Below are 27403 nucleotides of genomic sequence, written 5' to 3' on the forward strand. Positions count from 1 at the left end.
GAGTAGGTGGGACTACAGGTGTGTACCACCACGCCCAGCCAATTTTTTATATTTTTAGTAGAGACAGGGTTTCACTATGTTGGCCAGGCTGGTCTCGAACTCCTGACCTCAGGTGATCCACCCACCTTGGCCTCCCAGAGTGCTGGGATTAGAGGCATGAGCCACTGTGCCAGGCCTGGAACCCACTTGTATTTTTTCCTTGGAGTCCAGAAATTCTAGACTGTTGCTGGAAATAAGAGTGGCAAAATAGGTACTTTTCAACAATTTCTAACACTTTTGTCTATTTTACCAATGTGTCTTTGGCCTGTGCTTGTTGCCTTGGCAGGCCCTCCCAACGGTCACTGAGTCCTGGAGATCTGGCCAGTCCTTCATCTTCACTGCGATCACCCCTGTCCTAGCCTCCCTGTCTCTCACCTGGATCCTTGAACAGCAGCTAATTGTAGGCTCTCTGTATACCCGAAAGGCTCCAGTCAGGAGGCAAAAGCCATGTGTTATTTGAACAGAAAAATAGGCAACCGTAAGTACTGTAATTCCAGAACATTTTCATTACCTAAAAAGAAACCCCATAACCATTAGCAATCACTTCTCATTTCCTCTTCCCTCCATCCCTTGGCAACCATTTATCTACTTTTTGTCTCTGTAGGTTTGCCTATTCCAGACATTTCTTATAAATGGAATAATACAATGCATGTCCTTTTGTGTCTGGCTTTCACTTAGCATAAAGTTTTCAAGGTTCAACCGTGTTGTAGCATGTGTCAGTATGGATATACTGTGTGGATTGCATGGATATAACACATTTTGTTTATCCATTCATCAGTTGATAGACGTTTGAGTTGTTTATACTTTTTGGCTATTATGAATAATGCTATGAACATTCACATACAAGTCTTTGTGTAGGCATATTTTTAAATTTCTCTTAGGCATTTACCTAAGAGTGAATTGCTGGATCATATGGTAACTCTGTTTAACATTTTGAGGAACTGCCAGGCAGGTTTCTACAGTGACTGATGACTAACAATGTAGCATGGGCATCTTTTTTTTTTCCTCTTTTTCTTTTTCTTTTTTTTTTCTTTAAGACCAGAGTCACTCTCACCCAGGCTGGAGTGCAGTGGCGCGATCTCGGCTCACCACAACCTCCACCTCCCAGGTTCAAGCAGTTCTCCTGCCTCAGCCTCATAAGTAGCTGGGACTACAGGTGCATGCCACCATGCCTGGCTAATTTTTGTATTTTTAGTAGAGACAGGGTTTTACTATGTTGGCCAGGCTGGTCTCGAACTCCTGACCTCATGATCCACCTGCCTCGGCCTCCCAAAGTGCTGGAATTACAGGCATGAGCCACCACACCTGGCCAATGTTGGGCATCTTTTCATGAGCTTATTAGCCATTTGTATAACTCTTTGGAGATATGTCTATTCAAATTCTTTGCCTATTTTTAATTAAGTCATTTATCTTTTTATTAAGTTGTATATATCTGGATACTAGACCCTAGTCGGAGTATATGATTTACAAATGCTGCATCCCATCCTGCGAGTTGTCTTTTAACTTTGTTTATTTTTTATTTAAAAAAAAATGAGACAAGGTCTTACTATGTTGCTTAGGCTCTTGAACTCCTGGCCTCAAGTGATCCTCCCGTCCCAGCCTCCCAGTGTGCTGGGATTACAAGTGTATGCGACTGTGCAGGGCCTCTTTTAATTTTCTTGATAGTATACTTTGACACAGAAAAGTTTTGAATTTTGATCAAGTCCAACTTATCTATTTTTTTGATTGCTTCTGATTTAAAAAAAAAATTTTTTTTTTTGAGACAGAGTCTCACACTGTCACCCAGGCTAGAGTGCAGTGGCACGATCACTGAAACCTCCACCTCTCAGGTTCAAGCAATTCTCCTGCTTCAGCCTCCTGAGCAGCTAGGATTACAGGCGCATGGCACCATGCCCAGGTAATTTTTTTTTTTTTTTTTGTATTTTTAGTAGAGATAGGGTTTCACCTTGTTGGCCAGGCTGGTCTCAAACTCCTGACCTCAGGTGATCCACCTGCCTTGGCCTCCCAAAGTGCTGGGATTATAAGCATGACCCACCGTACCCAGCCTGTTTCTGATTTTAGTGTCCTATCTAAGAAACTGTGGCATAATCTAAAGTCACTAAGATTTATACTTATGTTTTATTCTAAGAGTTTTATAGTTTTCAGTCTTACATTTAGGTCTTTTAACCATTTTGAGTTACATTCATTTTTTTTTACATGTGGCTATCTAGTTGTCCCAGCACCATTTATTTAAAATACTATTTTCTAATTGAAGGGTCCTAGTACCTTTGTAAAAAAAAAAAAAAAAAAAAAAAATCAATTAACTGGCTGGATGCAGTGGTTCATGCCTGTGATTCCAGTGCTTTGGGAGGCCAAGGTGGGAGGTTCGCCTGAACCCAGGGGTTTAAGCCTGCACTGAGCTATGTCACACTAGTATATGCCAGCCTGGGCAACAGAGTGAGACCTGGTGTCTAAAAAAAAAAAAAATCAATTAACTATAGATATATGGGTTTATTTCTGGACTCTCAACTGTACGTCTATTGTTATACCAGTACCACACTGTTTTTATTACTGTAGCTTTTTGGTAGATACTGAAATTGAAAGTGTGTGTCCTCTTTTTCTTTCTTTTCTTTTTTTTCTTGAGACGGAGTTTCACTCTGTCACCCAGGCTGGAGTGCAATGGTGTGATCTCAGCTCACTGCAACCTCTGCCTCCTGAGTTCAAATGATTCTCCTGCATCAACAGGCACCCACCACCACGCCCAGCTAATTTTTTTTTGAGACTGAGTCTCGCTCTGTCGCCCAGGCTGGAGTGCAGTGGCGCGATCTTGGCTCACTACAACCTCCGCCTCAGGGTTGAAGCGATTTTCCTGCCTCAGCCTCCAGAGTAGCTGGGATTACAGGCGCCTGCCACCAAGCCCGGCTAATTTTTATATTTTTAGTAGAGACGGGGTTTCACCATGTTGGTCAGGCTGATCTGGAACTCCCGACCTCAGGTGATCTGCCCGACTTGGCCTCCCAAAGTGCTGGGATTACAGGTGTGAGCCACTGTGCCTGGCAATTTCAGTCTTTTACAATTTAGTGATACTTATTTTATGGCCTAACATATGGTCTGTCCTAGAGAATGTTTCATTTAGGCCGGGCGCGGTGGCTCACGCCTGTAATCCCAGCACTTTGGGAGGCCGAGGTGGGTGGATCACAAGGTCAGGAGTTCAAGACCAGCCTGGCCCAAATGGTGAAACCCTGTCTCTACTAAATATACAAAAATTAGCTGGGTGTGGTGGCGGGCGCCTGTAATCCCAGCTACTCAGGAGGCTGAGGCAGGAGAATCGCTTGAACCTGGGAGGTGGAGGTTGTGGTGAGCCAATATCATGCCACTGCACTCCAGCCTGGGTGACAGAGTAAGACTCTGTCTCAAAAAAAAAAAAAAAAAAAAAAGAGAATGTTTCATTTGTACTGAGAAGAATGTATATTCTGCTGCTATTGGGTGGAATGTTCTGTAGATGTCTGTTAGGTCTAATTGGTTTATAATTAGTATTGGTAATATAATTGGTAACATTTATTATTGAATTATCTATTTCTGTATTCAATTGTGTCTGGTTTTGCTTTATATATTTGGACTCTTGTTAGGTATACTAATGTGTATAATTATATCTTTTTTGGTGGATTAATCCTTTCAATTTTATAAAATCTTTTGGATCTAGTAACAATTTTTGTCTTAAAGTCTTTTTCTGATATTAACATAGACCCTCCCCCCAACCCTAGTACTTTTGCTACCATTTGCTTGGTGTATCTTTTTCTGTCCTTTTACTTCCAACTTATTATGTCTTTGAGTCTAAAGTGTCTCTTAAACAAAGCACATTTTTGGATTGTGTGTGCACTTGTGTGTGTATCTTTTAAATGCATTCTGTCGATCTATGTTCAATCCATTTATATGTAATTATTGATAAGGTTTACATTTGTCATTTTACTATTTGTGTGTTATGTCTTAAGTCTCTTTTGTTCCACATTTCTTCCATTACAGCCTTTTTTGTGTTAGACATTTTATTTTGTACCATTTTATCTCTGTCATATATTTACTAGATTTTTAAAGTTTTTTTGTGGTTGCCATAGGGATTACCATTAACATCTTATTCTAAACTATCTCATTCTGATTAATACTAATTCATGCCACTTGTATACAAAAATTTTGCTTCTTATATAGCTGTTCCCCTCCTCCTTTATGCTGTTATTGTTACAAATGACATCTTTATACATAGTCTACCCATCTTAGTTTATAATTACTGCATTTAAGTTACCTTTTAAATCAGATGGGGACAAAAAATGAGTTACAAACCAAAATCATTTATATTTACTTACGTAGTTCCATTTACTCTGGTGCTCTTTATTTCTCCATGTGGATTCAAGTGACTAGTTTCCTTCCATTTTGGCCTGAAGGATGTCCTTTAGTATTTTATGTAGGGCAGGGTGGCTAGAGATGAACTCTGTTTTTGTTTATCTGGGAATGTTTTCATGTTGCCTTCATTTTTGAAAGATAGTTTGGCCAAATAACAGATTTTTTCATAGTCTTTTTCTTTCAACACTTTGAATATGTGAACCCACTGCCTTTTTTTCATTTTTAATTTTTGTGGCTGCATAGTAGGTGTATATATTTATGGAGTACATGAGATGTTTTGATACAGGCATTGCATTCCTGTAATAATCACATCATGGAAAATGGGGTATCTAGTGCCTCAAGCATTTATCCTTTGTGACAAACAATCCAGTTATACTTAGTTATTTTTAAATGTACTCATTGCCTTCTTGTTTCCATGGTTTCTGATGAGAAGTCAGTTGTAAATCTTATTGAGACTCCCTTGTGTGATGAGTTGCTTTTATCTTGCCTCTTTCAAAATTCTGTCTTTTGAGGGTTTGATTATAATATGTCTAGGTATGGAGCTCTTTGAGTTTAACCTACTTGGAGTTCATTGAGCTTCTTGGATAGGTAGATTAATATTTTCCATCAAATGTGAGACATTTTCAACCATTCTTTCTTCCAATATTCTGCCCCTTTCTCTTTTTTTTATGTGTATATGGGTACATTTGGTGGTATCCCAAAGGTTTTAGAAGTTTTGCTCATTGTTCTTCATTCTTGTTTCTTTCTTCTCAGAGAGGTTCATTTCAACAGATCTGTCTTCAAGTTTGCTGATTCTTTTTCTGTCAAATCTACTATTATTAAACCTCTTCAGTGAATTCTCATTTCAACTATTGTACTTTCCAACTTCAGAATTTGTGCTTTCTTCCCCACTACAGTTTTATCTCCTTTGTTATTCTGTTTGGGCATCATTCTTATTCTTTCCTTTATTTCTTTAGACCTGGCTTCCTTTGGCTCTTTGAACATGTTTAAAATAGCTGATTTAAAATCTGGTAATAAGGTAAAATACCACATAGCTTGCTGTTTCTACTAGAATTCAACTTTTTTTTTTATTTTTTCAGTTGAAGTTTTCTGGGTTGCCGCAAGCTTTTGGCTAATTTCCAGAGTTCTGTGAAAGTTGATTTTGATAGTATGTGGCAGGTTTTTCAATGCTTTTATGAAGGGAGCAAACTTTCAGTAGTTCGTACTGGACTATTTTACTGGATCTTGATTTAGACAAACTATAGAGAGATTTTTGAGACAACTGGCAAAAACTGAACATAGATTGGTTATTAGATTATTTTAAAATTATGTTTTTTTAGGTAGGAAAATTGTATTAAGGTCATATATATATATACACATATATATACATATATATGTGTGTGTGTATATATATATATATTTTTTTTTTGAGATGGAGTCTGGCTCTGTCGCCCAGGCTGGAGTGCGGTGGTGCCATCTTGGCTCACTGCAACCTCTGCCTCCCAGGATCATGCCATTCTCCTGCCTCAGCCTCCCGAGTAGCTGGGACTACAGGTGCCCACCACCATGCCGGCTAATTTTTTGTATTTTTAATAGAGATGGGGTTTCACTGTGTTAGCCAGGATGGTCTCAATCTCCTGACCTTGTGATCCGCCCACCTCAGCCTCCCAAAGTGCTGGGATTACAGGCATGAGTCACTGCGCCCGGCTCATATATGTATTTTTAAAGCCCTTATCTGTTAGAGACATAGTGGTTTTTAGGGTTTTCTGAAATTTCCTTTCAGATACTCTAGCTCACACATCAGAAGAGCATGTGCAGGAAGAGAGATGAAATAATGGTACACGTTGATGGTTATTGGAGCTGGATGCTGGGTACATGGAGGTTCACTCTACCATTTTATTTTTGTATTTGAAAGTTTTCATGATAAAAAGTTTTTAAAAAGAGAAAGGGTACCTTGGGCCCAAACAAGTCTGTATTTAACTGAAAAAAAATAATTGCATTCCTAACTGGCCTTGAATAGAAGGGAATAAATGTCCTGGGAGATAGATGGCATGTTTGTTGAAAGAATGAAGGGTGAAGAGATAGGATCAATCAGGCACCCCCAGGACAAAAGGATAACTTATACAGCAAGTAAAGACATGTAGCTATCTTGGGCTGAAAGGTAAGGGAATTAATTGGTCAAGTCCAGGCTCAACTCTGGCCCCCAACTCCCAAGTCCATGGTCTCAACTCATTTCCCACAAAGCCTTCCTGGAGCTAGCAAGAGAAGGTGTTCCCACCTGAGACTATTCCATTTTGCCTGAACAGCACTATGAACAAGACCCAAAGGCAGAGCTATGCACAGAGGGGCAGGCCTGGGATGAGGTAGGCTTCTGTCCTAAGTTTCTCAACAGCCTCAAGACATCAACTGGGGAAAGGAACTTTCTCTGGTGACCCTATACTTAACCAGTAAAGCTCCAGTAATCTTAAATGATGTAACAAAATGTGCATATGTAAGTTTTTACACCATACCCTAAATACAAGGACCTCAGAACCCTGAGGAGTATGGGAGATCCACCCAGAAAATACTCCTTGGGCAGCACAGTGCAAGGCCTGGGGCACTGGGTGCTCCTGCATTCAAAGCCCAAGGAGGACCTAGCTAGGTTGCTCTGCCACTAGCTCTCTCCAAAGGGGAGAGAGCCACCAGGGAAGACAAGTGCCCTGTAGCCTTGGCTAAAAGAGGAGGGCTTGGGAAATAAGGACCAAAGCAAGATAGGCAAGAACCCATCATTCCTTCACTTTGACTGTTACCCCTGTCCTTAGGAAGAGGGACAGGAAATCAATTTTAAGACACAACTCCTGGACAGGTTTGTGGACACATCTGGGGAATATGAACCTCCTTTGCAGCCAGGTTGGGAGAGAAATAAAGGAAAAGAAGTAGGGGTGGGGGTGGAGCCACCAGAGAGAAGAGCAGGCTGAGGTGCTGGGCCAGGGGCACTGCTGGGCAGAGCACAAGCTGCAGGACCTGGGAGCATTGCTACTTGGCCTCATTGTGTTGTCACCATCACCACTGCCAGCATACCAGGCACAGCAGGGGCAGCTCCTGGGTGTGAGGCAAGTCTGGCATCTCTAGGAAGTAGAATCTTCTGGTCACTTTGGAAAAGGAGGGGCCAGACGATGCCAGACATCATCCATAGAGGTGAGATTTGAATCCAGCACCCTGTGTGGTGCCACCAGAGTCCCTAACTAAAGGTACCCCAGGTCCATATTACAACTACTTGATTAAAGAACAGGTTTATTGGTGACCTGAGGGAGCCAAGGTCTCCTTTGTGACCCTCACTCCCAGGTGGTATCAGGCTGCAAGGCCCTCTATGGGTAGAAAAGCCAATCACATGATTCATGGGCATTCCTGGCAAGAGGTCAGATCTCTCTACTCCTAATTCGAAAACTTCCAAATCCTGATTTCAGAGTCAACAGCAAGGTCAGAGGCTAGAGTCCTGATGGGCATGGAGCTCAGGAGGCTGGCGAGTTGCTCAGCAATGTCTGTGGGGCTGCACACATGGAAGTAGAGGCCAGGAAGGCCACAGGAAAATTGCCCCAAAAGAAGTTTCCAAGAGGGTTTACGCTTGGACAGGGCATAGAACCTGGCCGTGAGATTGCACTTTGGGTATGATGGGGTCAGTCACTGAGCAGGCCTGGGGAGCAGAGAACCTCCCCACTTGCCCTGGGCATGCCAAGGCTCCATGGTCTAGGCTCAGTGGTGCCACCACAGCTTGTCACATGTCCCAGCTCCTCACTGCTGGGACATCTCCAGGTTCTTGATGGGATACAGGTACCACATCACTACCCCTGAAGGGTTGATGATCACTGTGAAGTTGGTTTCATCTCGGAGGTCACTGATGATGTCACCTGAGTAGACGTCCTGGGCCTGCAGTGGGGAGGGACATCACCAATGCCACCATGAGAGTGGCTGCACAGAGACCCCCCCTAGAGGATGTAGAAGCCTTCTGCCTGGACTTTGGCCTGTCTGTGCTGGGCTTCCAGTATGCCCTACAGAAGTGGGAGCCCTGAATCCCTATCACTTCTCCACCAGCAAATCCAACAGGTGCCCAAGCACGGGCAGTGGAGAAAGCCCCAGCCCATGGAAAACTGTGAGGAACGTGCCAGCAAGGGCTGACCCTTGGGAGGAGGAGTACAGCCCTAGAGGCTAATGGGATTCATATTTATATGCAGTAGTTCTGTTTGCATAGGTTGAAAATACTGGTTCAGAGCATGGCACTGGCTGCAGCTCTCAGTGCCTGCAGCTCCCCCTGGGCACCTGCCAGAGGCCCTAAGCCCATGGCTCAGGGGAGGCCATATGTGAACAACTACCCCCCATAATACCCTCCCACAGAAATCTGAAGCCCAGGCGGGTGGCTGCAGGCAGCCGGGTGCTCACCTCATATATCACAGACCCGGTGAAGTTCAGCTGGCCAAGGGAGGAGTGGTAGCGATAAGGCATATCGGTCCTGCGGCTGAAGAAGACTAAGGCGCTAGCCTTGTTGGACAGAGGCCGCATGTACACTTCGATGAGAGATTTTTCCTGGGCACAGAAGGTGGCTATTGGCTGGGGTCCCTTGCTCAGACAGGACCTACCATTGCCTCCCTGGCCCTCCCTGAGTTCTGGGTCCCCCAGTTCACAGCTCCATGTCACACAGGTTTAGGGAGGATGCCACGGGCCTCCACCACCCCAGCTTATCTAACCCTATCTGCCCACCTTCCCTGACTCAGCAGATACTCATCAACACCTACTCTGAGCCCGGCCCCTATGCTAGCACACTGAGACAAGTGCTGCATGAGGCCCTGCCCCAGAAGCTCATAGGACAACGGGAGGGATAAACGCAGAAACAGGGAAGCGCAACAACAGTACAGCGTATGAGTGCTGGCCCCAAACAGCTGCCAGTGCTGGCCTGGAGGGTGCTGTCCAGTGGGAACAGTGAACTCTGTTCCAGGAGGGTGGAGAGTGGAGCTGGATGTGAACTCCCATCCTCCAGAAGGTTTTCCAGGCCCAGCTCCACCATCAGCCCCTCTGGCAGGGAATTGTTACTTCCTCTGGGCATCACCAGTTCTATAGGTGCCTTCCGTAGTTCTGTAGGTTTCTTTTTACCAGAGTCCAGGATTTGGTAAAGAGCAAAGGCAGACAGGCACAGTGGCTCATGCCTGTAATCCCATTACTTTGTGAGGCCGAGGCCAGTGGATCAGCTGACGTCAGGAGTTTTGAGAGTAGCCTGGCCAACATGGTGAAACCCTGTCTCTACTGAAAAAAATACAAAAAAAATTAGCCGGGTGTGGTGGTGCACACCTGTAATCCCAGCTACCTGGGAGGCTGAGGCAGGAAAATCGCTTGAACCTGGGAGCCAGAGGTTGCAGTGAGCTGAGATGGTGCCACTGCACTCCAGCCTGGGCTACAGAGTGAGACTCCATCTCAAAAAAAAAAAAAAAAAAAAAAAGGGTTTGAGGTGACACTGAAGTCCAGTCTTGTTTGTACCAACTGTGTAGCCTTGGGATAAAGTTACTCAGACTCTCGAAGTTTCATTTTTCTCATTTGTAAAATGGCAAGATACCTACCTTGCTGAGAAAAATTATCTAAAACTCCCGGCACATGGTAGGTACTCAATAAATAGCAGCCATTAGTAGTCGTAGTATTCCTTGGCTATAACAGCTTCTCCTGGCCGAGTGCGGTGGCTCATGCCTGTAATCCCAGCACTTTGGGAGGCTGACGCGGGTGTATCACCTGAGGCCAGGAGTTCGAGACCAGCCTGGCCAACATGGTGTCTCTACTAAAAATACAAAAATTAGCTGGGCGTGGTGGCAGGCGCCTGTAGTGCCAGCTACTCAGGAGGCTGAGGCATGAGAATTGCTTGAACCCGGCAGGCAGAGATTGCAGTGAGTTGAAATTGTGCCACTGCACTCCAGCCTGGGTGACAGAGTGAGACCCTGTCTCAAAAACAAACAAACCAGCTCCTCCTGCTCTGGAGGGAAGCCCAAGCTCTCTGCAGGCCATCACGGGTGTATAGAAGCTCTGTGCCTCACCCTTCCTATGTGCACTTATGTGGCTGACGCCTCTCATCCCCGACCCGACTCCCTTGAGCTGTCCTGCTCAGCCCTGCTCTCACCCAGCAAGAGGAGGACAGTTGGAGCAGCTCCCATCAGAGTCCTCAACCATAAGCAACCAGAAGGGGTAGCCCTGGTTGGGGACTGGGCGACTCCTGTACCTCGCCAGGTGTTGCCCCCAGGGAGGCTGGCAGCCTTTCTCTCAGGAGAACCCAGTTCCTCAGCCCTCCCCTTCCTTCCCTCCACACCCTAGTACCTTGTGAATCCTGCGTCCCTGGATGCCTAAGGGATCCTGGTTGATTTTGATCATGAGTGGATTCTGCAGAATGTCCATGTTCTGGGCAGAGATGGTACGCAGGTCTGTAGACATCAAGAGGGGAGCTGCCAGCACCGTCCACAGGGCCATCTGAGCCCGGGATTGCTCTAAGCTGAGACCGAAGTTCCCAATGAGCAGCTGGGGGCAGAGAAGAGGAGTAGTCAGCTCTCATCTCCTTGAGGTAGACACAGGGACCATCCCCAAACTTGTAGCCGAGGAAGAGCAATTAGGGATTAGGGAAAGATGGCTGTATGTGGAGGAGGCCTGGTTCAGCAAACACCATTCCCCAGCCCTGTGGCCTTGGGGGAGTTAAGTCACCTTCCATCTGAGCATCAGCTTTTTATTTTCCATCAAGAATAGGAGTCGGCGGTAGGGGGGTGGGCAGACGGCCAGGTGCGGTGTCTCATGCTTGTAAATGCCAGCACTTAGGGAGGCTGAGGTAAGGAAGGAGACCACTACTACTCCTGCTGCCCTCCTCTCCCAACCTTGCCTAGTTCACAAAACAGGAGGAGAGAAAAAGCAAAAGGTTGGAAATAAACAAAAGTAAGATAAATAGCCAGACAACCTTGGCACCACCACCTGGCCCTAGGAGTTAAAATAAAGTAATAATAATAACATCAACCCCTGACCTAAACTACTTGTGTTATCTGTAAATTCCAGATACTGTATGAAAAAAGCATTGTAAAACTTTTTGTTCTGTTAGCTGATGCATGTAGCCTCCAGTCACGTTTCCCATGCTTGCTTGATGTATCACGACCCTTTCACATGGACCCCTTAAAGTTGTAAGCCTTTAAAAAGGCCAAGAATTTCTTTTTCAGGGAGCTCGGCTCTTAAGACACGAGTCTGCCGACACTCCCAGCCGAATAAAAACCTCTTCCTTCTTTAATCTGGTGTCTGAGGAGTTTTGTCTGTGGCTGGTCCTGCTACAGAGGCAGGTGAATCACTTGAGCCCAGGAGTTAGAGACCATCCTGGCCAACATAGCAAAACCTCGTTTCTACTGAAAATATAAAAATTACCCAGGCGTGGTAGTAAACACCTGTAATTCCAGCTACTTGTTCAAGCACGAGAATAACTTGAACCAGAAGGTGGAGGTTGCAGTGAGCCGAGATTGCACCACTGCACTCCAGCCTGGGCAACAGAGCGAGACTCTGACTCAAAAAACAAAAGGCCAGGCGCAGTGGCTCACGCCTGTAATCCCAGCACTTTGGGAGGCTGAGGAGGGCAGATCACCTGAGGTCAGGAGTTCGAAACCAGCCTGACCAACACAGAGAAACCCCATCTCTATCAAAAATACAAAATTAGCCAGGTGTGGTGGCGCATGCCTGTAATCCCAGCTACTTGGGAGGCTGAGACAGGAGAATCGCTTGAACCTGGGAGGCGGAGGTTGCGGTGAGCCAAGATCATGCCATTGCACTCCAGCCTGGGCAACAAGAGCAAAACTCAGTCTCTAAATTAATAAATAAATAGGCTGGGCGTGGTGGCTCACACCTGTAATCCCAGCACTTTGGGAGGCTGAGGCAGGCAGATCATGAGGTCAGGAGTTTGAGACCAGTCTGGCCAACATGGTGAAACCCCATCTCTACTAAAAAAATACAAAAAAAAAAAATTAGCTGGGTGTCATAGCAGGCGCCTGTAATCCCAGCTACTCGGGCGGCTGAGGCAGGAGAATCACTTGAACCTGGGAGGTGGAGGTTGCAGTAAGCCGAGATCGCGCCATTGCACTCTAGCCTGGGTGACAGAGCAAGACTCCGTCTCAAAAAATAAATAAATCAATAAAAAACAAAAACCCGATGGGGGTGGTAATATGCCCTGGCTACATCACAGGTTGTTCAGATGATCAAATGGGCTCCTGTTGTCAAAAAGCTTATAAACTAGGTCAAGTCAATAAATGTTCCAAGGTGACAGTGGTAAGAAACAGAACGGGACAAAGTCCCTGTACCTACCACTGGCCACACCCACTTGCCCTAGCCACAGCTGAATGGACCAAGGGGGACTCCTGACCCCAGGGCAAGCAATCCATAGTCAGGACACAATTACAGGCTTAGTGACAACAATTTAAGCACTGTGTGCCCATCACTGTGCCAAGCATTTCAGAGTTATTTTAACCCTCAACCCTATAAGGTAGCTACTATTCTTATTTTCCAATTGACAAAACTGAGGCACAGAACAAATTAAGTTACTTGCCCAAGGTAAAGTGGCAGAGCTAGAGCTGGGACTCCACAGCAGGCCAGTTCCTGCTCCTCCAGGTTGCTCCCTCCACCTGGCTTAGCACTTGTAATTCTTATAATCATCATAGGATCAATCAGGTAGTAAATGCTTGTTGACTAACAGATAACTATAAAGCTATAAATTGCAACAACAACAAAATGTCACAGGGCAATGACCGAGATAAAATGGAAGGGCTAGAAGCAGGACTGTGAGGGCCAGTTGTCCCTGTGGAGGATGAGGCAGGAAATTGACAAAAGGATCAGAGGCAGACGGGTGAGAGCAGTCCAGGCACTAGGAATAGCAAGGTCGTGATCTTCAACCTGCACAGCAATAACATCTTATTCCAGGGTCACTACAGACCCAAGTTCTTGAGCTTTCAGAAACATCAGAATTGCCTGGGGAGATGGTTAACAGTGTTCTTCCCCTGAACATTGTGATGCAAAACGTGGGGGATGGGGCCCTGGAAACCAGCTTCTAAGTCAAGTCTAAAGCAACCAGTTCAGGGACACATTTCAGAAGCGCTGACCTAGAACCCGGCAGTGAGCCTCCAAGAAGGAAGAAAGCACAGGGCAGTGGGGAGCAGGGTCGTCACAGATGGTGGGCCTAGGGACATCCCCCTCCATCCTGGTACCATGTCAGGGTCATTCCAGTGCCCAGGGCCGGCCACTGGCTGCAGTATGTCCTGGTGCTCCACGAACCAATTCAGGATGGAGAGCACGCTCCACCAGGAGTCCTGGATGTCATCATAGTTACGCCAGAGGTTGCAGATGTCCGCCAGCAGACTGTAGTTCACCTGGATGTCGAGGGGAAGGCAGAGTCCAGCACCAGAATCACACGCTGCAGCCCAGAGACCCACACAGGAGTTGAGGAGGCTCAGCAGGAGAGACAGACAGTGGGGAAGAGGGAAGAGAACAGGCCCCACTGGCTTGCTCAGGATGAGGAGGGCCTCAGAGGGTGGCCCTGCTGTGGGGCTACCGGGGTCTCCCTTCTGTGCATGCTGGTGCCAGGAGCCTACCCTGCCCTCTTATGCCAGCTTGGGTCAAACCCAGGGTGTGGGCCCAGGCTGGTGCCAGGAGCCTACCCTGCCCTCTTATGCCAGCTTGGGTCAAACCCAGGGTGTGGGCCCAGGCTGGTGCACCCACAAACAACTCTCCCTGACACCCACCCACCCCCATGTTCTCTCAGTGAGAAACTGCTGTCTGCTGTCTTCTCAGCTCCAGAGGCCTGAGCCCACCCTTTTTGGTGTCAAACATGCTAAGGGAGCCCTCATGAGCCCACAGGCTCCTCCGAGGCTTGGCCCCACCTGCCTGGCCTCCCCAGCCTTCTGGGTCTCCTCGCCTAATGGGCACCTCCTGGAATCCTGGGCACTGTGTGCCAGCACAGATGGCTCTCCTGCCTCTGATGCCAACTCCTTCAGCCCACTTCACAAGGGCCTCTTCTCTAAGGCCCGCCACTCCCTCCAACACACACACCTCTCTGGGCTGGCTGAGCCCACCTGCTCTTTGCAGCTACTTAACGTAGGTCTCTAGACACCTACAAATCACCATATGGGCACCTGTGGTGAGAGCAGCCCTGGCTCTGGAAGGCCCCGTCCCTGAAGCCTGGCACTCAGGAGGTAAGGAGGCCTGGGTGTGGGAAGCGCCATCAGGCAGGGGGCAGAATGGCTTACCCTTGGGGGGAGGCCACCTTCATAGGCTGGCCAGCTGCAGGAGAAGGCGATGGGGCGGCCTGTGGCATTCAGGGCAGCAGCCATCTTGGGGTACCCTAGAGAAAGCCCAACCTGTTTCAGTCCTGAGGAAGTGCAGGAGGCAGTCTGGGGCCTTAGCCCAGACCTTTTCCCAACAGATGTGAAGAAACAAGCTTCAAACAGTAGGTGCCTCCCCACATACCCAGAGCCTCAAACGCTTCCAGGGTGGGCTATGCTGCCACTCATATTTAGGGAGCCTGGGAGCCACAATCCCCCTAACCCCTGGGTAGGGGGAATTGGGAAGCTCAGCCAGGTGGGCACTGGGTGGGTCTCCATGGCCACCCTCCCCATTTGCCTGCGTGCCCCAGCCAGCTGCGTAACTCACCCTGGGCCCGCTCCTCGGGGGTGGAGAAGCAGCCATCCAGCTTGAGCATGTCTACCTTCCACTCGGCGAAGGTCTGAGCATCCTGGACCACCTTGTCCAGTGTGGTGCCTGGGTAACCCATGCAGGTGAAGTTGCCCATGTCCGCGTAGATACCCAACTTCAGGCCCAGGGAGTGAACCTGTGGGGGTTTGAGGACACAGTGGGCTCAAGCAGGACCCTCAGGGAGCCTCCTCAAGGCATATCTGACCCTGTCCCATTAAACCTCCAGTGGCTCCCACAGACCAAAGGAGATGGTCCCAGCATGCTGGCCCGGCCTCTGCCCACGATGGCCCACCTCTCCCCCAACACACACCTCCCAGCGACTGTTTCTTGCCCCTAGGCCTTTGCTCCTGCCATCCTCTCTGCCTCCAATGCCATCTCTCTGGGCTCAGCTCAAGAAATGCCTCCTCCAGGGAACCTTCCTGGAATACCAGGCTGCGTGAGATGCCCTTTCTGGCTCTCACTCAACAGAGTAGGCCAAAAGTCGGTGTTCATTTGTCTGTTTCCCCCACTAGACTGTGAGATCTCAATCATGTAAATGAGCCCTAAGCGAGGTAGGGTGAAAGGAGTGGTCTAGCCCTGAGGCCAAGGGCAGGGCTGGGGTGCAGCTCACGTAGTCAGCCAGGAAGGGAATGCCATGAGGGAAGCGCTTGGGATCTGGCATCAGGCGGCCACTGGCATTGCGACCACCGATCCAGCAGTCATCAATGTTGAGGTATGTGTAGCCCATGTCCCGCCATCCATCCTGTGCCAGCCGGTCAGCCATCTCCATGAAGAGCCGTTCACTAGTGAGGGGCAGAGGGATGGGGTAGCTCAGGGACCCAGCCTGGCCCTCACCCACACCCTGCCTCAGCTCTGATTGAATCTGGGCTATAAAAACCATGACCTTGCTGAGCCCTAAGCCAGGTATCTGTGTAAATGACCACCAGGGATTGTGCGATGAGCTTGTGGCTTGAAAGGAGTGGCTGGCCCCAGGCCAAAAGGCAGGACTGGGTCAGGGGAAGTACAGGGGGCCTGGCCTGACCTTCTAAGAGTTATCTCAGGGGCTGGGTCCATGTAAGGTCCCTGCCTCGTGACCAGGTTGGGGCCTGACAGTCCCTGCAGAGGCTCCAGACAGGTCATGGGGCTAGGTGTCAGACAGTCCGAGTGACTTCTGGCTGCAGTCTCTGGGATGGAGAACTCTGACCTTGCCCTCTTTTCTAGTGGACCCTCCACTTCCTGCCCCCGACTCTGCAGGGCCCTGGGCAAGGCTCATCAGGTGAGTGTGGACCTTACTCACCTGATGCAGTTCTTTGGGTCCTCATCACAGTTAATGTTGCAGCGGAAGCGTTCCCAGGCCAGCCAGCCCATGGGTGGTGTCTGCAGGAGCCCATTGTCCAGCATCAGCACCTGGGACACATGTCCCAGCAAGAGCACTAGGGGGCAAGGGAGGAGGGGATGGTGACTATCAGTTGCCCCCACAGCTCCAGCCCTCATCCCACCCCATCTGTATGTTGCTCAGCCCTACAGAGGCTGCCTGCCTATATATAAGGGAAACTGGACTCCTGGGTTTAGGGTAGAATTGGCTCTTCCTGCAATGGCTGGCTCTTGCAAAGCAGTAAGTGGGAGGATGGTGGCTGGGCCAGGCAGTGGCTTGAGGTCTGGCCGTCACCACAGCAGTGCTGGAATTAGCAAAACTAACACCTGGAATTAGCAAAACTAACACCTTATGTCCTTCCCTTCCTATAAACCCCATCAGCTCCTCCCATCCCATATATAGAACTTAACAGTACAGATGCTCCTAGGCCTACCACGGAACTACGTTCTCATAAGCCCAGTGTTAAGTTGAAAATATCACATCAGCCAGATGCAGTGGCTCATGCCTGTAATCCCAACGCTCTGGAAGGCCAAGGCGAGTGGATCACTTGAGGTCAGGCCAACATGGTGAAACCTTGTCTCTACTAAAAATTCAAAAATTTAGCCAGGCGTGGTGGCATGCGCTGTACTCGGGAGGCTGAGGCAAGAGGATCACTTGAACCCCAGAGGTGGAGGCTGCAGTGAGCTGAGATCGTGCCACTGAACTCTAGCCTGGGCTGTGACAGAGCGAGACCCCATCCCAAAATAATAAAAAAGAAAATATTATGTCAAAAATGTACTTAATACACCTAACCTGGCAAACATCATAGCTGAGCCTAGCCTACCTTAAAAGTGTGGACAGGCCAGGCACGGTGGCTCACGCCTGCAATTCCAGCACTTTGGGAGGCCGAGGTGGGCGGATCACCGTAAGTCAGGAGTTCAAGACCAGCTTGGGCAATATGGTGAAACCCTGTCTCTACTAAAACTACAAAGAAATACCGGGGTGAGGTGGCGAGTGCCTGTAATCCCAGCTACTCAGGAGGCTGAGCAGGAGACTTGCTTGAACCTGGGAGATGGAGGTTGCAGTGAGCCGAGATCGCGCCACTCCACTCCAGCCTGGGCGACAGAGTGAGACTCCGTCTCAAAAAAAAAAAAAAAAAAAAAAAAAAAAGTGCGACAACGCACATTAGCCTACAGCTGGCCAAAATCATCTAACACAAAGCCTATTTTATAATAAATTGTTGAATATTTCATGCAATTTACTGAATACTGAAACAGGTTGTATACGTACTGTGGTTTCTACTGAATGTGTGTCGCTTTCACACCACAGTAAAGTTGAAAAATCGTTAAGTCGGGACCATTGGCCAGACTCCAGGTCTCCTGAGCCCCAGTCCAGAGCTCTTTGCTCTCTACCACAGACCCTCAAGAGGCCTCAGAGAGGCTTAAGAAGTAAGCCAGCCAGGATGGGCACCCAATCAGCTCACCTAAGTGAGACCTTTCCCCCTCGGGCCTCAGTTTCCTTATCTGTAATATGGAGTTACTGTAGGGACTGTACAGGCGGTTCTCCGCACATGCTGATATCACATCAGTTAGGGCCTCTGTGCTTGAGGGAGAGGAAGTGAGAAAGGAAGGGCCCCTTTGAAGGAGAAATGATTCCCGTATGGGGAAGCATCTCCTCCCTTCCTGCCCAGCTCTAAGTAAAAGAGAGAGGAAGCTGTCTCCCCACATACCCACATTAGGGAAGAAGCGCCAAAGCACTCCTTGTAGCACTCACCCCTACCCTTCCAAGCCACCCCAGCCGGTGTAGGTACCTGTCTTCAGCAGCATCGCTCTGGACTCAGCTTCCGAGGACCTGACCAGATCTGGTCTGCGTGTATCAGCTCTATGTGTTGGGCTCTGGAAGCTAAGAAACGTCTGAAAAGCACTGGGGTCACGGCTGCCTGGCTAGCTCGGCCGCCCTCAACCTTAGACGCGGATCGTACACTCGGTCCCCAAGTTGCCCGCCCCATCCCCAGCCATCACTTCCCGGAGCTTGAGTTCTTCCTTCAGAAATACGAAACAACGTGTCTTGGATGTCAGACCTCACACCCTCTGCAGTGCTGGGAGTCCCGAGGGCCTACGGGCCGCCCTTCGGCCCCGCCCGGGCTCAGAAAAAGGCAGCCACTGGCTTAAGGTCACCCAGAAAGAGCGGAGGGGCAGGGCTGCGGCCAGGCTCCGGACTTCCAGCCGGGTCCGGGTTCCCGCCCTGGGCCCCCCAAAACCGCAGAGCCCCCTCCCACCGCACTTTTCCTACCGAAGCGTTCAGACCTGCCGCCGCTTCTGACTCGAATCCGGTAACCTGATAATTCTGAAGCGTTCCAGTGAGGGCGGGGCCTCACGAAGGCAACCCTTCGCGCAACCTATCAGAATCCCCCCTAGCAACGCTTTGCCCCGCCCATATGGGTCCGGCCTCCCAGCCTCCCTAAGCCCTTCCCCATTGGGCTCCTGCCCTGCGTGCTAGCGAGGCTGGCATTGGCAGAACGGGCTCGGGGCTGTCCTTCGTGGCCCGGACCCCGCGAGGCCTGTCCTTCCACCTCTGTGGGGACCAAGAGGGCAAGGATCGTGCCAGGCTCACCGTGGGCGCTCAGTAAGCGGCCGTGCAGTGAATACCTGTTGAGGGCTTTGTGCAGAGGAAATGAGAGACTGCTCTGAAGCAAGGCCCGCCTAGTGAGCTGCTAGGAAAATGGAAGTCTGGGATTAATCGTCTCTACAAGGAGGGTGCGTGGGGGGCACCAAAGCAGGCGGTCACAGCTCCCGCAAAGGCAGCCGGCTCTCCTTCCCCGCCGACGCTCAGGGACTGCTCGCACAGACTGGGCGACTTCCTTCTTCATTCATTCATCAAGTATTTATTGAGAAACTGCTAAGTGCCAAATGCTTTGTTCTGGGCATTGTAGGGGCAGAAAGGTGTGATATTTTCTCTTACTCATCCCAAAGGTCACAGCGGACACTCCTACAAACAAAATATAGGTTAGCAACAGAAAAGCATAATAGATTGATTTACTCAATGTTTTATGTGACTTGAGAGCCTTCAGGAATGAAGACACAAATACTCAGGGAAATCTTTATTTTTATGTCTCGGTTTGGTGAAGAATGGACAGCCCTGGCCGGGTCTGGTGGCTCATGCCTGTAATCCCAGCACTTTGGAAGGCTGAGGCAGGGGGATCGCTTGAGGCCAGACATTTAAGGACAGTCTGGGCAACATAGTGAGACCCCGTCTCTTCAAAAAATTAAAAAGCCAGGCAGGTGCCTGTGGTCCCAGCTACTCGGGAGGCTGAGGTGGGAGGATTGCTTGAGTCCAGGAGGTCGAGGTTGCAGTGAGCTGTGATTGTGTCACTGTACTCCAGCCTGGGCAACAGAAAAAAAAAAAAAGGAATAAGGAATGGACAACTGTGTATAAATGTGATTAGACAAAAGGGAATGATTTAATGTTAATAGCTGAGTGTGGAAACCCAGCAATGTCTGTTCAGATTCGGATTCTTCTTGTTCTCTCTGTGTGGCATTCCCTCCTGCTGGGAGGAGGGCAGGACCCCTTCTGGAATGAGAGTCTTGCGACCTAGTATCAGGCAAGGTAGGTCAGAGAATTCCTTTATGGCCAGGCCCGACACAGAAAGGTGGGGGATGTTTCCAGTAATATTTGTAGTTTCTTTTTTTTCTTTTTTTTTTTTTTTTCTTTTGAGACAGAGTCTCCCTCTGTCGCCAGGCTGGAGTGCAGTGGCGCGATCTCTGCTCACTGCAACCTCCACCTCCCAGGTTCAAGCGATTCTCCTGCCTCAGCCTCCCAAGTAGTTGGGACTACAGGCGCATGCCACCACGCCCAGCTAATTTCTGTATTTTTAGTAGAGATGGGGTTTCACCATGTTGGCCAGGATGGTCTCGATCTCTTGACCTCGTGATCCGCCCACCTCAGCCTCCCAAAGTGCTGGGATTACAGGCATGAGCCACTGTGCCCAGCCAATATTTGTAGTTGCTATAACTCACCTTAGGGAGGAGGATTTTTAGTTTCTATGGCCTGCCTTGCAGGAGAAAAACGGGAGAAAGAAGGGGGGCAGGAGAAGGTCAGAGAGATATTTTGCTTCTGAGGCTCTTCCAGTGTCCTTTGGTTCAAAGTACTCAGCATGCCCAAGTGCCATATTTTTAGGCATCGCTTTCTGAGCCCCAACAGCACCTTCACTCAGATGGCCACTGGGTGTCTCAAACATAACCCAGACCAAGCACCGGCCACTTTCCACATCTCAGATAATGACAACTCTCCTAGGTGCTCAAGCCAAAACTGTGCAGTCCTGCCTGCTCTTTCCCTCACTCCCCACATCCAACTCCTCAGCAAATCCTGTGTTCTCTACCTTCAAAAGCCATTCTAATTCTGGCTGCCTCTCCCTCCCCGCTCTTGCCGCGTTTGTGACATCTCGCCTGGATAGTGGCAGCAGGCTCCTCACTGGTCTCCAGCCTCCACTGACATTGATTCTCGCCACAGAAGCCAGAGTATGCCTTGAAATCGCTCAGGTCCCTCCTCACAGCCCTGTCTAGAGTAACAGCCCTCCCAGATTTACAGAGCCCCATCCCACCCCTTCCACCCCCACCTCCTACTGTCTGCCTCTCCCCAGGCCTCCCAGCCTCACTGGCCTTCTTGCAGGTCCTCAAACACAACAGGCCTGAGGGCCACTGCGCTGACTGTTCCCTCTGCCTGGAATTGGCATGGCTGGCTCCCTCATTTCCTTCAAGTATTTGTCCAATGTTACTTTCTCAGTGAGGCCTACCCTGACCACTCTATTTGCAATTGCAACCTCCCTACTCCCACAATTTCCCATCTCCCTTACCCTCCTCTGTTTTTCCATGCCACTTATTACCTTCTAACACATTTATTATGGTGTACAGTATTAACTGAATAAATTTTAGTAGGGGAGACAGGCAATAAACAAGAAAATAAAAGCATGAGCATAGGAAAGTTTACTCTAGCAGTGAGTGCTCTGATGGAAATAACACCCCAGGGATGGGACAGAGACTGCAGAGCAGGTTGCTTTACAATGGTCCCAGAGGGGACCACTGAGCAGAGACTCAAATCTGTGTCCAGAGGCGTCCTGAGGAGTGGAGCTGCGGTTGGGGGTGGGAAGGAAGGCCATTCTAGGCTGCAGGAACTGCAAGGGCAAACGCTCTGAGGTGGGACCCAAGTTCATGGGCAGATGTTTGAGGACACCTCCGGCTTCCAGGGCCTTCCAGAAGTTCCAGTCTCTTGGGTTTGGTTATGCATTCCTGCGACCTTCACCGCAGGCCTCCTCCTCCACCCACTAGTGCAGAGCCTGGGGGCTGCCGGTGGGTTTCAGGCCAGGGAAGCAGAAATGGGTAATTTCCAGAGGCAGAAATCAGCCGACCCCGGTGGCCCGGTGGGTGGCCAAGAAAGCTTGGCTGGCCCTCGCGGGCTGTGTAGGAGCCCACCCTTAGGAGGTGCCCAGAGACATCCCTGGTTTGGCTCTGCCGGGGAAGTGGGCCGAGCAGGGAAAGGGGGACCAGAGAGGAAGAGATGGACAGAGTTTTCCGGACGGTGGGCTGGGTCCGAGGCCCGCGGACCGTCCGAGGGGGGCCTCTGGGTTCGAGGCCGCCCGCACCGACCAGTGCTGTGGCTCGGGCAGTTCACCGCCCTCTCGGGCCTCAGTTTCCCGCCCTGGCAGACCTCGAGGCGGCCTCGGAGATCCCGGGCCTGGCGAATCCTGGGCGGGGAGGGGCGTTAACTCCAGCCTCCCGGGCGGGGTCTCCCGGCTCCCGCGGCCACGTTGCAGCCCAGGCGGAGGCGCGGGATCTCGAGCCGGGATCGCTCTCCTGGGCTTCGGTGCGATCGGCGGCGGGAGGTGAGAGTGGGCCCGGCGGGCTCCGGGAGGAGGTGGCCCCAGGGAAGGTGTGGCTGCGGGGAAGTGGCGGCGAACAGCCCCGACGCGAGCACGGGGAAACCGAGGCGGCAGCCAGGGAGACCCTGACCGAGGTGACCTCTGTTTAGGGCGACAACCGGGTTGGGGCTCCCCGCAGTGGCCACTGGCCCGGCGGTCCCGCACCCCCAGCCCGCCTCTCCTCCAACAAAAGAATCCAGGAAGACGCTGGGGCGGGCGGGAGGCCGGGTGTGCGGTGGCCTGGCCCCCCTACTGGTGGAGAGGAGGGAGCGCCCTTCCCCAGACGCGGGGGAGGGGAGGGGTCATGGCCCCACGGGCTGCCCACCCCCTCCCTGTGCCCCAGTGAGGCCACTCCTCTGGCAAACATCTGTGATCTCTTCCCCCTTCCTGGGCCACCCCTACTGGAATGGCCTCTCTCCCCATCCAGGGGCCTGGCTTGTTTTTCTCCATAACCCTTAGCATTACTGGTCCTTATATTATCTCTTATTTCACTAATTATTCTTTCATTAATTTATTAGTATTTATTTTGTTTGCCTACAGTGTGTTTCCCCCTGTGGGAATGTAGGCTCCAGGAGGGCGGGAGACTTCGATTTGTCCACTGATGTATCCCCGTTAATTCAACAGATCCCCCCTGAGGGCCTCTCTGAGCCCTGCACAGTGCTGGGTATTGGGGTTCTCCTGGGAACTTAGCCGATCCCCACCCTAGACATTCTGGGGCTGGGAACAATGCTGTAAACACATATGACATCGTCGTGGGATGAAGGAAACAAACCAGAAATGGGGGGGTCTACTGGTCAGGTGACCTTAGGTCAGGCCACCTTGGTGGTCAGGGCCACCTTAGATGATATGGTGATCATGGAAGGCCTCCCAGATTAGGTGACTTCAGTTAAAGCCAGGAAGTGCTAGAAGGGAAAAGCTAGGAACCATGAGGGCACGTGTAGCTCTGACCTGGACTCAGGCAGGGAGCTGGGGTCTGAAAAGTAAAGGTCAAGACAAGGGGACCCATCCCCTTAAGCTGCTCAGGGGTTCCTGGCTGGGTGGATGGGTGAGGGGATTCTCAGGGGTCAGGGAAGGCTTCCCGGTGGAGGCTGTGGTTTCATTAAGCCTCGAAGGTGGAGTAGGAGTTCTCATTCTTTGGGATAAGATGACTGGGCTTGAGAATTGTTTCGCAGGTTCCCTGGGAACCAGGTGGTCGAAGGGCTGAGCTGTGTGGCCAGACAAGAGGTCCCTGCCCTCCCCCAGTGAGCCCTGCTGGTAAGTGGGTACAGTGTGAGGGATTTGGGAGACGAAGCTCTGCGTCTCATTGGCCATGTAACCTTGGGCAAGTTCCCCTCACTGCGCTGGGCCTTGGTTTTCCATGAGTAAGGACAGTTGGACTAAGTGCCGTTCATGATGCTGGGGGCACCCACATTCAATGGCTGCGGTTAGCTCTTCTCAGCTGTACCCTGGGTTTGTGCCACACTCTTGTGTACAGAGTAGCTCCCCATCTGGCCCTGAAGGCTGCAGATTGAGACAGAAAAATAATGTTTTATCTGAGGAATTGGAGCCCCTTTAAATAATCAGGCCCAGACATATTGAAACGCAACAGCTGTCAAGTCTTACTCCTCCCTTGAGCTAAAGAATTATCTCTTTTTCTTTTTTTTTCTTTTCTTTTCTTCATGTCAGATCGGTAATGTGCCTACATGGTAACAAGGTTCGAGGGTGGCATGGCTCACACATGCATGTGAACACCCAATCATCACGCTCATGAACTACAACAGGATCAAGAATTACCTCTTGAAGCCACTTGCTATGTGGCTCTAGAGTGACACCAAGTAGCCATAAAATGCTGTACACTGGACACCCTATAGTTCATACCCTATAGTTCAACAATGTATAGCCAATCACTAATCAATGTTATTTCTTTTTTTTTTTTTGAGATGGAGTTTCTCTCTTGTCACCCAGGGTGAAGTGCAATGGCACAATCTTGGCTCACTGCAACCTCTGCCTCCTGGGATCAAGCAATTCTCCTGCCTCAGCCTCCCGAGTAGCTGGGATTACAGGCACCCACCACCGTGCCTGGCTAATTTTTGTATTTAGAGACGGGGTTTCACCATGTTGGCCAGGCTGGTCTCCAACTCCTGAGCTCAGGTGATCCACCCACCTCGGCCTCCCAAAGTGCTGGGATTACAGATGTGAGCCACCGCACCCCACCAATCAATGTTATTTCTATAAACCAAGGAGAATTCCTGCCAAACAACTTTGTCATCCTTGCCCCCTTCTGCCTATAAAAACCTGTAGGGAAGGCCCAACGCAGCACACCCCACGGCAACTTAGAAGTTTGTTCTGGGCAGTTATCCTTACTCTCGCTCAAGTAAACTCTTTAAAGTTATATTTTGTGCCTCAGCTTCTGCCTGTAGGTCAATAAGATTCAACTGCTATATGCAAATAAGAGGCCAGTAGAGGCCCAGGAGGGTCATGGAAACCCTGGAAGCTTGGCCTCAGGGTTGGAGTTGAGAGGACCCCAGATGAGGGGATAGTTTAAGCACAGTGGTTTCGATGGGTCTGGGGCCCATTTCAGCTCAGCTGGGGCCTGTTTCTTTGGATTTTAGAAAGCCGTGCCCAGGTCCTGCCATGCCTCCTGTCTGATGCAATCTCGTTCTTCTTTTCTCCAAGTCCGCCAATGTCCAGTTTTTTTTGCATGATCCTCACAACATCCCTTTGAGAGAAAAGGAAGGAAAGACAAGCCCACTTCTCAGGAGACTTTAGGGGCCTTAGGGACACAGCAAGAGAGTAGGAGTCCCAGGGCTGGGGTCCAGGTTGCCTCCGGAGCCGGTGCTGTTCCCCAGGAGGGCACGGAACCACCTCCCTCTCTGATCTGCTGCCATCTCTCTTGCCTCACAGTTCCCGTGGGAGCCATGAAGCTGAACGAGAGAAGCGTAGCCCACTATGCACTCAGCGACTCCCCAGCGGACCACATGGGCTTCCTGCGCACCTGGGGGTGCCCAGGGACCCCACCGACCCCCAGTGGCACTGGCCGAAGATGCTGGTTTGTCCTCAAGGGCAACCTGCTATTCTCCTTTGAGAATCGCGAGGGCCGGGCCCCGCTGAGCCTGGTGGTGCTGGAAGGCTGCACAGTGGAACTGGCTGAGGCTCCCGTGCCCGAGGAGTTTGCCTTTGCCATCTGCTTTGATGCCCCTGGAGTGCGCCCACACCTGCTGGCCGCAGAAGGGCCGGCGGCCCAGGAGGCCTGGGTGAAGGTGCTGTCCCGGGCAAGCTTTGGCTACATGCGCCTGGTGGTACGCGAGTTGGAGAGCCAGTTGCAGGACGCGCGCCAGAGCCTGGCTTTGCAACGCCGCTCATCCTGGAAGTCTGTTGCCAGCCGCTGTAAGCCCCAGGCTCCTAACCACCGAGCTGCGGGCCTGGAGAATGGCCACTGCCTCTCCAAGGACAGCAGCCCTGTGGGCTTGGTTGAAGAAGCGGGCAGCAGGTCTGCAGGGTGGGGGTTGGCTGAGTGGGAGCTGCAGGGCCCTGCCAGCCTCCTCCTAGGCAGGGGGCAGAGCCCTGTGTCCCCTGAGACCTCCTGCTTCTCTACCCTGCATGACTGGTATGGCCAGGAGATCGTGGAGCTGCGGCAGTGTTGGCAGAAGAGGGCCCAGGGGAGCCAGTCAAAATGTGAGGAACAGGATAGGCCCTAAGTCTGGGCCCTTTGAGTCAGGAAACCAGGGCCAGTTCTTTTTCAGGAGTTAAATGTTTACCCATTTCCAAGGTTGCGTTTTGGGAGGGGACATGGGTTCTCTCCTTCCTGCTATTTAGGCATTCTCCAGGTTCCAGATCCACCCGTGTGTCTGGAAGGGACTGAGGGACCATTCCTTCCATCCTCTTTATTTCCTGAGGTCCAGAGAAGGAAGGAGACTTAGCAGCCACAGAGCAAGACCCCAATCTCCTGACTGCACTGGCCTGACTGCCCCCTCCCAGGGGATGTTAATGAAATGAAGGAAGTGGGGAATGTCACCCGAGACTGTCACAGGCTTGCCATACCTTTGACCTACACACCGGGCTCTAGAGCCATAATTTCCAACCTGGGGAGTCTCCTGTGCACTTAAATCCGAGGTAGGCTGCAGTATTGGCTTGAAGCTCTGACACTGTCAGAGAAAGTGGATTTATTGTGTCATAGGAGTTTCTGGGACCCAGCTCTTCCTGAGAGGGGTGGGAAGATTGGGGATGGGATCCTCACTCAGCAGTCTGGGTAGGGCCCTTTGAGGCAGAGGGTCTTCGGCCAGTGAAGAGAGATTTATTCTGCTCAGAGTGCTGGGGACCCATCCTTTCTCCCTGGCTGCCCTGTTAACAGATGGTGCTGGACCTTGCCCCGGAAGGGGCTTGTAGCTTTTTTACGTCAACGAGATGCCCTCCTGTACTCTGTCTTCAGCAGCCAACTCCTGGAGCTGCCAAGTGAGGGGTTAAAGAAGAGGTGGGGAGGCAGTGTGGCTCCCTGGGGAAAGTCTGTTGCTTTGGTTCTCAGTCCTGGGTATTCTAGAAGCTTGGACACGGGATTGCGTTTCCTGTGCTGAAATTCTCTCTCCTGGCTGGGCTCCGGTAAACTGAAGCTGCTCGAGAAACCACCTGAGAACTCTCATAGCCCTGTTTGTCACCCAGGGTGTACTTGCCAGGACCTCTCCTTGCTACTCTTCCCAACGTCGGGAGGCAAAGCGGCTGGGTCACCAGAGCCTGACCATACTGACGCTCCAGGGGGAAGATGCACAGGCCGGGAAGAGACACCCCCTCCCAAACACATAAAACTTGCCCCTTCCTAGCCTCGGCTCCCCTCACTGGGGCCTTGGGCAGGACCGACCCGCATCCAACTAGGCCTAAGGGGTAGGCTCTGAGCCTCTTACCCCTAAGAGGCGGAGATGCGCCCAAGGCGGGCGCCCGGCCTGTTCCCCAGCCCTGCCTGGACGCCCCGCAGCCACTGCATTTTGTCTAAACACAGATAGCACGGGCCTTTCTCTTATTGCTACAGTGTTTTGTACACGGTTAAAACACCAGTAAAGCTTTTTCGTTATTACTCCTTCCGC

The 27403-nt window shown here is 50.6% G+C and overlaps 3 protein-coding genes and 1 non-coding gene across 9 annotated transcripts in view; 2 read left to right on the forward strand and 2 right to left on the reverse strand.

The window, feature by feature from the left end:
- The window catches only part of WBP2NL (WBP2 N-terminal like), a 56432-nt gene extending 55714 nt beyond the window's left edge, over window positions 1-718 (forward strand). The window contains exon 9 of the mRNA XM_063704659.1: window positions 326-718. The gene's annotated coding sequence lies outside the window, so the exon portion shown is untranslated. The remainder of the gene's footprint in view (window positions 1-325) is intronic.
- A 5525-nt stretch (window positions 719-6243) lies between these two features.
- On the reverse strand, window positions 6244-18870 carry NAGA (alpha-N-acetylgalactosaminidase). 5 transcript variants are annotated; one of them, XM_019018308.4, is made up of 10 exons: window positions 18728-18870; window positions 18246-18330; window positions 16379-16514; window positions 15713-15884; window positions 15061-15238; window positions 14658-14752; window positions 13620-13781; window positions 10720-10917; window positions 8809-8952; window positions 6244-8298 (listed from the first exon to the last, which is right to left on the reverse strand). In XM_019018308.4, exons 2-10 carry the CDS (start codon window positions 18259-18261, stop codon window positions 8164-8166), a joined length of 1236 nt encoding a protein of 411 aa, XP_018873853.2. In that variant the 5' UTR covers window positions 18262-18330; window positions 18728-18870; the 3' UTR covers window positions 6244-8163. The 5 variants fall into 5 exon arrangements, with proteins under 5 accessions (XP_018873853.2, XP_018873852.2, XP_055230735.1 ...); XM_019018307.4 differs by having other exon boundaries at window positions 18246-18337; window positions 18728-18866; XM_055374760.2 differs by having other exon boundaries at window positions 18246-18348; window positions 18728-18824.
- Window positions 18871-21972: 3102 nt separating this feature from the next.
- PHETA2 (PH domain containing endocytic trafficking adaptor 2) lies at window positions 21973-27393 on the forward strand. 2 transcript variants are annotated; one of them, XM_004063551.5, is made up of 3 exons: window positions 21973-22313; window positions 23522-23603; window positions 25233-27393. In XM_004063551.5, exon 3 carries the CDS (start codon window positions 25247-25249, stop codon window positions 26024-26026), a length of 780 nt encoding a protein of 259 aa, XP_004063599.2. In that variant the 5' UTR covers window positions 21973-22313; window positions 23522-23603; window positions 25233-25246; the 3' UTR covers window positions 26027-27393. The 2 variants fall into 2 exon arrangements, with proteins under 2 accessions (XP_004063599.2, XP_055230743.1); XM_055374768.2 differs by lacking the exon at window positions 23522-23603 and having other exon boundaries at window positions 22207-22313.
- LOC115932019 (small nucleolar RNA U13) lies at window positions 24009-24112 on the reverse strand. Its single transcript, XR_004068406.1, has one exon. It is a non-coding gene; the product is annotated as a small nucleolar RNA U13 (small nucleolar RNA).
- Window positions 27394-27403: the final 10 nt, after the last annotated feature.

This window comes from Gorilla gorilla, chromosome 23 (genome assembly GCF_029281585.2).
Source record: "Gorilla gorilla gorilla isolate KB3781 chromosome 23, NHGRI_mGorGor1-v2.1_pri, whole genome shotgun sequence".
NCBI classification, from domain to species: domain Eukaryota; kingdom Metazoa; phylum Chordata; class Mammalia; order Primates; family Hominidae; genus Gorilla; species Gorilla gorilla.

Coding starts and splice junctions, on each gene's coding strand:
- PHETA2 (XM_004063551.5), top strand. CDS start 25,247: ATGAAGCTGAACGAGAGAAGCGTAGCCCACTATGCACTCAGCGACTCC.
- NAGA (XM_019018308.4), bottom strand. Junction 15,885..16,378: donor GACCCAAAGAACTGCATCAG/GTGAGTAAGGTC, acceptor GCCCCTCACTAG/TGAACGGCTCTTCATGGAGA. Junction 8,953..10,719: donor AGGGACGCAGGATTCACAAG/GTACTAGGGTGT, acceptor TTCTGTGCCCAG/GAAAAATCTCTCATCGAAGT.